The sequence below is a fragment of the Neoarius graeffei genome, chromosome 10 (genome assembly GCF_027579695.1).
Source record: "Neoarius graeffei isolate fNeoGra1 chromosome 10, fNeoGra1.pri, whole genome shotgun sequence".
NCBI lineage: Eukaryota > Metazoa > Chordata > Actinopteri > Siluriformes > Ariidae > Neoarius > Neoarius graeffei.
The window spans coordinates 63,313,205-63,323,108 of record NC_083578.1 but is presented as its reverse complement, the minus strand read 5'-3'; the positions used below and the strand labels follow the sequence as shown (position 1 = coordinate 63,323,108).

General features: G+C 44.3%; 1 protein-coding gene across 2 annotated transcripts in view; it reads right to left on the bottom strand.

Annotated features, from left to right (window-relative positions):
- Window positions 1–1,048: 1,048 nt before the first annotated feature.
- Window positions 1,049–9,904, bottom strand: part of cacna1sb (calcium channel, voltage-dependent, L type, alpha 1S subunit, b) — a 64,803-nt gene continuing 55,947 nt past the window's right edge. For both annotated transcript variants that reach the window (XM_060932064.1, XM_060932065.1), the window contains 2 exons: window positions 2,927–2,992; window positions 1,049–2,642 (listed from right to left, as the gene is read on the bottom strand). In XM_060932064.1, the coding sequence (XP_060788047.1) occupies window positions 2,412–2,642; window positions 2,927–2,992 (297 nt within the window). In that variant the 3' untranslated portion in view covers window positions 1,049–2,411. The remainder of the gene's footprint in view (window positions 2,643–2,926; window positions 2,993–9,904) is intronic.

Below are 9,904 nucleotides of genomic sequence, written 5' to 3'. Positions count from 1 at the left end.
GTGGAAACATGCCCCTACAGTTCAACAACATAATTCCATGTTCATTTAAGTGTTTGTCATGTTGCAAGTCTGCATCATGGCCTGTGTATTACAGAAACGACGTCATCAGCAGTTATCTTTATCAGCAAGCTCATGTATATGCTCTAGTTATTTTAATGTCTGCTCAAGGTGTCCTAAGCCAGTGTAACAGCAGTCTTGTAAGAAGTTCAAAGCTGTCCAAAAATACTGACCTTTCACAGTTTGTTTTTCAAAGGGTAATAAAAGCTCATGATACTATCACCAACAGAGAAAACCATCAATAAAAAGACTTCCAAATAGTCAAAAATATATGTATACTGTATATAAAAAGGAGGATGCAAGAATCTAAAACTTGAGCAGGGAAAAAAATCTGAAAAAAGGAACAAATGGACTTAAAATCCAATAAATAACTATTTAAAGAATCGGGAACGTTACTTTACTCACTATTTGTCTTACAGTATCCATGATGAAATTAGCTTCATAATACTTCAGTTTACTGGAACATTTTATTTTAGTGTATAATACGCTGAGAGACAGAGTCAAGAACTAGTTTCAGGAAAAATATTTTTGGGGAAAAAGTTAGAGTGAAGGAAACTGGGTAATAAGCACATGTCCAGACAACACCATCTCCTCAGATGCCAGTATGTTGTGAAGACAGGAGCAGTGAACATATAATAGGAAAACAATCTAGCATCCACATTGAGATGGTAAGCTTTTTAAGACCTTTTTTAAAAAAAATAAAATTCTAAACTGATAAGCTTGTAAAAGTCACAAGTGAAGGGTCAGGATTGTTCTTTGTATATTTATATTTCTAGAGATAGCACTAACTATATATACACACACAATACAATACCTAAAGTGTATAAAGGCTTTACCTCAGAATGCATCTTCCAAGAGTGTCTGGTCCTCTTTAGAAGTATCCATCTGTTTTCCAAAACAGACTCTCAAAACAATGAAGGAAAATGAACTTTTCTTACAGCCATACCAGACAGCTCTCTGAAACAAAATACATTTCCTCAAGTACACATGGTTACAGCAGCAACTGGATTTATTCCTGAAATAAATTAAAAGTTTCAGTGATTATTCAAAATTCATTACCACAGCCAGCAGCCGTTCATACACATCATCTGACATCAGTAGAACCATCACTGAAATGATGTGCATGCACTTGCATGTAAAGTCAACATTTCATTTTGTCTTCCCTGTTACTGCTGGATGAGTGTATTTTAACTTACAGTATAATACAAAAGTCTTACCTTTTTAAAATACAAATTTAGATTTTATATGTAATGCATTACAATGGGAAACTTTCGTTTTCTACAAAAATAATACATTACAGACAAATGTATACTGTATACGTCATTAAAGAAAATAACACATTAAGAAAAAGACCTTGCAAATAAAAAATGTCACGGATTTTACTTGCAAAGACAGAAGCAAGTGAAAGACGGCCTGAAGAAGAACCGTGTCAAAGTGCCGTACACTCTCAGAAAAGAAAGCACATTATTGTACATTTAGGCTTTTACAATGGTTTGTCACTGGGACAGTACCCTCTAAGGTATTTATTTGTACCCTTTATTTACTGCTTGGGAACATTCATGTCACATTTTGGCTCTGAAAAGGTACACGTAGTTACACTGAAGTCCAATAATGAGCCCTAGGGGGTACATTAGAGTAGATTGTACCTTGGGGGACAGAAATGGACTCTTACTGTACCTGCATATGATAACTGATGCAAAAGCAAGAAATGTTGATTTTGAATAGAATAGAATAAAATAAAATGACAATTGATTTCTGCTGTTCATAATTTTTTTTAGATTTCAAAACCTGATATTTTCTTAGTTTTTGAAAGCATCTTCACGTTACAGAATCTCTTATAGATGACGTTTGTATAGTACTGTATATTTTTACAGTCATAACGCTTTACCTAAATCCTTTTACCATTCATAATCCCTGCTGATTTCTGAACCAGGGAAATATCCTTATCGCAGATTATTCTCTGAAATAATGACTGAATTCAAATGTTTCAAACGTTAAATCTTCAGACGAAGCCCTGGTTTGAAACAGGTGCAATCAAGAGTGAACTCGTCTTGCTCAAAGTAATGAAATAAATAAGAAATTGTCTGTCAATCTCACTCACTCTTTTCTGTGTCCAATAAAAAAAATCCACTCTTTAAATAAAGGAGCAAATGAATACAACGCCGTACCTCACCTAGGCAAAGCTACACTCACATGGTTGTTTGCTTTGCCTGTTAGATATATTTAATGATTTTTGTTTCAAGAACATGTGAGGTTATGAAACAAGTGGATTTGAATTTTCAGGATAAGGCTTGTAAAATGCCAATGTATCCTCATCAGGACAATTATGAAATAAGTGGATAGATTATAACAGCCTACACTGCAGTGGTGGCCTCATTTGATTCGGCAGGTTTGGCGCTGGGTGGAACTGGAGGGGGACGTCTTTTACGTTTCACCATTTTCCCACCCTTTTCATTCAGGAGGCCCTGAGCAGCTCCCTCCATGTCGACCAGGCTGATATTCATGGCTTCTGCCATCTCCTTCTTAGTCACAGCAACAAACTTGGGGTCCTCAGCCAGAGTTTCAAGGCCACTATGTCTTAGTGCCTAAAAGTGCAAAATGCATTGGTTTTACATTACATTCATGGCATTTAGCAGACGCTCATATCCAGAGCGATGTACAACATACCCATGGCAGCCTGGGGAGCGATTAGGGGTTAGATGCCTTGCTTAAGGGCACTTCAGCCATTCCTGCTGGTCCTGGGAATCAAACTGGCAACCTTTTGGTCCCAAAGCTGCTTCTCTAACCATTAGGCCATGGCTTCCCCCATGAGGTTTTGGCTCATTCTGACCAGCTAGCACTGATAATATGTTATTAGGCTGCAGTTTACCTGTTGGATGAGCTCATCAGTTGCTGGTGAAGATTCTTTTTCGCCATATGTAGGATCATAAGGGAACTGCAAGAGTAAATAAAACACTGAGCCTAAAGGCAAAAGCATGCTCATGGTGATAAAGGTTTCTCAAAAGCTTCTGTCATTTAAATAACCATACGATAGATAACATATAGATTTAGGCACTGCCTAAAAGCGGAGCTGCCATCTGTTTCTGGGTTGTAGAATTTTCTTACGTCATAGCCAACCTCTTTTGTTTTATTTCTTTACCGGCTAACACTGGCCACTAGGCGGTGTGTCTCATCTCATCTCATCTCATTATCTCTAGCCGCTTTATCCTGTTCTACAGGGTCGCAGGCAAGCTGGAGCCTATCCCAGCTAACTACGGGCAAAAGGCGGGGTACACCCTGGACAAATCGCCAGGACATCACAGGGCTGACAACCATTCACACTCACATTCACACCTACGGTCAATTTAGAGTCACCAGTTAACCTAACTTGCATGTCTTTGGACTGTGGGGGAAACTAGAGCACCCGGAGGAAACCCACGCGGACACGGGGAGAACATGCAAACCTCACACAGAAAGGCCCTTTCCGGCCACGGGGCTCAAACCCGGACCTTCTTGCTGTGAGGCGACAGCGCTAACCACTACACCACCGTGCCGCCTAGGCAGTGTGTATAAATGGTAATTACTAACTGGCCAAGAGGCAGTGTGTATAACTGTAATTACTAACACTGACCACTAGGCGGTGTGTATGACTGGTAATTACTAACACTGGCCACTAGGCGGTGTGTATGACTGGTAATTACTACCACTGGCCACTAGGCGGTGTGTATGACTGGTAATTACTAACACTGGCCACTAGGCAGTGTGTATGACTGGTAATTACTAACACTGGCCACTAGGCGGTGTGTATAACTAATTACTAACACTGGCCACTAGGCGGTGCGTATGACTGGTAATTACTAACACTGGCCACTAGGCGGTGTGTATAACTAATTACTAACACTGACCACTAGGCGGTGTGTCTCATCTCATTCTCATCTCATTATCTCTAGCCGCTTTATCCTTCTACAGGGTCGCAGGCAAGCTGGAGCCTATCCCAGCTGACTATGGGCGAAAGGCGGGGTACACCCTGCCAGGTCGCCAGGTCATCACAGGGCTGACACATAGACACAGACAACCATTCACACTCACATTCACACCTACGGTCAATTTAGAGTCACCAGTTAACCTAACCTGCATGTCTTTGGACTGTGGGGGAAACCGGAGCACCCGGAGGAAACCCACGCGGACACGGGGAGAGCATGCAAACTCCACACAGAAAGGCCCTCGCCGGCCATGGGGCTCGAACCCAGGACCTTCTTGCTGTGAGGCGACAGCGCTAACCACTACACCACCGTGCCGCCTAGGCGGTGTGTATAACTGGTAATTACTAACTGGCCAAGAGGCGGTGTGTATGACTGTAATTACTAACACTGGCCACTAGGCGGTGTGTATGACTGGTAATTACTAACACTGGCCACTAGGCGGTGTGTATGACTGGTAATTACTCACACTGGTCACAAGGCGGTGTGTATGACGTAATTACTAACACTGGCCACTAGGCGGTGTGTATGACTGGTAATTACTAACACTGGCCACTAGGCGGTGTGTATGACTGGTAATTACTAACACTGGCCACTAGGCGGTGTGTATGACTGGTAATTACTAACACTGGCCACTAGGCGGTGTGTATGACTGGTAATTACTAACACTGGCCATTAGGCGGTGTGTATGACTGGTAATTACTAACACTGGCCACTAGGCGGTGTGTATGACTGGTAATTACTAACACTGGCCACTAGGCGGTGTGTATGACTGGTAATTACTAACACTAGCCACTAGGCGGTGCATATGACTGGTAATTACTAACACTAGCCACTAGGCGGTGTGTATAACTAATTACTAACACTGACCACTAGGAGGTGTATGACTGTAATTACTAACACTGACCACTAGGCGGTGTGTATGACTGTAATTACTAACACTGGCCATTAGGCGGTGTGTATGACTGGTAATTACTAGCACTGGCCACTAGGCGGTGTGTATGACTGGTAATTACTAACACTGACCACTAGGCGGTGTGTATGACTAATTACTAACACTGGCCACTAGGCGGTGTGTATGACTGGTAATTACTAACACTGGCCACTAGGCGGTGTGTATGACTGGTAATTACTAACACTGGCCACTAGGCGGTGTGTATGACTGGTAATTACTAACACTGGCCACTAGGCGGTGTGTCTCATCTCATCTCATCTCATTATCTCTAGCCGCTTTATCCTTCTACAGGGTCGCAGGCAAGCTGGAGCCTATCCCAGCTGACTACGGGCGAAAGGCGGGGTACACCCTGGACAAGTCGCCAGGTCATCACAGGGCTGACACATAGACACAGACAACCATTCACACTCACATTCACACCTACGGTCAATTTAGAGTCACCAGTTAACCTAACCTGCATGTCTTTGGACTGTGGGGGAAACCGGAGCACCCGGAGGAAACCCACGCGGACACGGGGAGAACATGCAAACTCCACACAGAAAGGCCCTCGCCGGACCCGGGGTTCGAACCCAGGACCTTCTTGCTGTGAGGCGACAGCGCTAACCACTACACCACTAGGCGGTGTGTATGACTGTAATTACTAACACTGACCACTAGGCGGTGTGTATGGCTGTAATTACTAACACTGACCACTAGGCGGTGTGTCTCATCTCATTATCTCTAGCCGCTGTATCCTTCTACAGGGTCCCAGGCAAGCTGGAGCCTGTCCCAGCTGACTACGGGCGAAAAGTGGGGTACACCCTAGGTACATCACAGGGCTGACACATAGACACAGACAACCATTCACACTCACATTCACACCTACGGTCAATTTAGAGTCACCAGTTAACCTAACCTGCATGTCTTTGGACTGTGGGGGAAACCGGAGCACCTGGAGGAAACCCACGCGGACACGGGGAGAACATGCAAACTCCGCACAGAAAGGCCCTCGTCGGCCACGGGGCTCGAACCCAGGACCTTCTTGCTGTGAGGCAACAGAGCTAACCACTACACCACCGTGCCTAGGTGGTGTGTATGACTGGTAATTACCAACACTGGCCACTAGGTGGTGTGTATGACTGGTAATTACTAACACTGGCCACTAGGCGGTGTGTATGACTGGTAATTACTAACACTGGCCACTAGGCGGTGTGTATGACTAATTACTAACACTGGCCACTAGGTGGTGTGTATGACTGGTAATTACTATCACTGGCCACTAGGCGGTGTGTATGACTGGTAATTACTAACACTGGCCACTAGGTGGTGTGTATGACTGTAATTACTAACACTGGCCACTAGGCGGTGTGTATGACTGGTAATTACTAACACTGACCACTAGGCGGTGTGTATGACTGGTAATTACTAACACTGGCCACTAGGCGGTGTGTATGACTAATTACTAACACTGACCACTAGGCGGTGTGTATGACTGTAATTACTAACACTGACCACTAGGCGGTGTGTATGACTGTAATTACTAACACTGGCCACTAGGCGGTGTGTATGACTGTAATTACTAACACTGGCCACTAGGCGGTGTGTATGACTGTAATTACTAACACTGGCCACTAGGTGGTGTGTATGACTGGTAATTACTAACACTGGCCACTAGGCGGCGTGTATGACTGGTAATTACTAACACTGACCACTAGGCGGTGTGTATGACTGTAATTACTAACACTGGCCACTAGGCGGTGTGTATGACTAATTACTAACACTGACCACTAGGCGGTGTGTATGACTGTAATTACTAACACTGGCCACTAGGCGGTGTGTATGACTGTAATTACTATCACTGGCCACTAGGCGGTGTGTATGACTGGTAATTACTAACACTGGCCACTAGGTGGTGTGTATGACTGGTAATTACTAACACTGGCCACTAGGCGGTGTGTATGACTGGTAATTACTAACACTGGCCACTAGGTGGTGTGTATGACTGTAATTACTAACACTGGCCACTAGGCGGTGTGTATGACTGGTAATTACTAACACTGACCACTAGGCGGTGTGTATGACTAATTACTAACACTGGCCACTAGGTGGTGTGTATGACTGGTAATTACTAACACTGGCCACTAGGCGGTGTGTATGACTGGTAATTACTAACACTGGCCACTAGGCGGTGTGTATGACTAATTACTAACACTGACCACTAGGCGGTGTGTATGACTGTAATTACTAACACTGACCACTAGGCGGTGTGTATGACTGTAATTACTATCACTGGCCACTAGGCGGTGTGTATGACTGGTAATTACTAACACTGGCCACTAGGTGGTGTGTATGACTGGTAATTACTAACACTGGCCACTAGGCGGTGTGTATGACTGGTAATTACTAACACTGGCCACTAGGTGGTGTGTATGACTGTAATTACTAACACTGGCCACTAGGCGGTGTGTATGACTGGTAATTACTAACACTGACCACTAGGCGGTGTGTATGACTAATTACTAACACTGGCCACTAGGTGGTGTGTATGACTGGTAATTACTAACACTGGCCACTAGGCGGTGTGTATGACTGGTAATTACTAACACTGGCCACTAGGCGGTGTGTATGACTAATTACTAACACTGACCACTAGGCGGTGTGTATGACTGTAATTACTAACACTGACCACTAGGCGGTGTGTATGACTGTAATTACTAACACTGACCACTAGGCGGTGTGTATGACTAATTACTAACACTGGCCACTAGGCGGTGTGTATGACTGTAATTACTAACACTGGCCACTAGGCGGTGTGTATGACTGTAATTACTAACACTGGCCACTAGGTGGTGTGTATGACTGGTAATTACTAACACTGGCCACTAGGCGGCGTGTATGACTGTAATTACTAACACTGACCACTAGGCGGTGTGTATGACTGTAATTACTAACACTGGCCACTAGGCGGTGTGTATGACTAATTACTAACACTGACCACTAGGCGGTGTGTATGACTGTAATTACTAACACTGGCCACTAGGCGGTGTGTATGACTGTAATTACTATCACTGGCCACTAGGCGGTGTGTATGACTGGTAATTACTAACACTGGCCACTAGGTGGTGTGTATGACTGGTAATTACTAACACTGGCCACTAGGCGGTGTGTATGACTGGTAATTACTAACACTGGCCACTAGGTGGTGTGTATGACTGTAATTACTAACACTGACCACTAGGCGGTGTGTATGACTAATTACTAACACTGGCCACTAGGTGGTGTGTATGACTGGTAATTACTAACACTGGCCACTAGGTGGTGTGTATGACTGTAATTACTAACACTGGCCACTAGGCGGTGTGTATGACTGGTAATTACTAACACTGGCCACTAGGCGGTGTGTATGACTAATTACTAACACTGACCACTAGGCGGTGTGTATGACTGTAATTACTAACACTGACCACTAGGCGGTGTGTATGACTAATTACTAACACTGACCACTAGGCGGTGTGTATGACTGTAATTACTAACACTGGCCACTAGGCGGTGTGTATGACTGTAATTACTAACACTGGCCACTAGGTGGTGTGTATGACTGTAATTACTAACACTGACCACTAGGCGGTGTGTATGACTAATTACTAACACTGGCCACTAGGTGGTGTGTATGACTGGTAATTACTAACACTGGCCACTAGGTGGTGTGTATGACTGGTAATTACTAACACTGGCCACTAGGCGGTGTGTATGACTGGTAATTACTAACACTGACCACTAGGCGGTGTGTATGACTGTAAGTACTAACACTGACCACTAGGCGGTGTGTATGACTGTAATTACTAACACTGGCCACTAGGTGGTGTGTATGACTGGTAATTACTAACACTGGCCACTAGGTGGTGTGTATGACTGGTAATTACTAACACTGGCCACTAGGCGGTGTGTATGACTGTAATTACTATCACTGGCCACTAGGCGGTGTGTATGACTGGTAATTACTAACACTGGCCACTAGGTGGTGTGTATGACTGGTAATTACTATCACTGGCCACTAGGCGGTGTGTATGACTGGTAATTACTAACACTGGCCACTAGGCGGTGTGTATGACTGGTAATTACTAACACTGACCACTAGGCGGTGTGTATGACTAATTACTAACACTGGCCACTAGGTGGTGTGTATGACTGGTAATTACTAACACTGGCCACTAGGCGGTGTGTATGACTGTAATTACTAACACTGGCCACTAGGCGGTGTGTATGACTGTAATTACTATCACTGGCCACTAGGCGGTGTGTATGACTGGTAATTACTAACACTGGCCACTAGGTGGTGTGTATGACTGGTAATTACTATCACTGGCCACTAGGCGGTGTGTATGACTGGTAATTACTAACACTGGCCACTAGGTGGTGTGTATGACTGTAATTACTAACACTGGCCACTAGGTGGTGTGTATGACTGTAATTACTAACACTGGCCACTAGGCGGTGTGTATGACTGGTAATTACTAACACTGACCACTAGGCGGTGTGTATGACTGTAATTACTAACACTGGCCACTAGGTGGTGTGTATGACTGGTAATTACTAACACTGGCCACTAGGCGGTGTGTATGACTGGTAATTACTAACACTGGCCACTAGGCGGTGTGTATGACTAATTACTAACACTGACCACTAGGCGGTGTGTATGACTGTAATTACTAACACTGACCACTAGGCGGTGTGTATGACTGTAATTACTAACACTGACCACTAGGCGGTGTGTATGACTAATTACTAACACTGGCCACTAGGTGGTGTGTATGACTGGTAATTACTAACACTGGCCACTAGGCGGTGTGTATGACTGGTAATTACTAACACTGACCACTAGGCGGTGTGTATGACTGTAATTACTAACACTGGCCACTAGGCGGTGTGTATGACTGGTAATTACTAACACTGA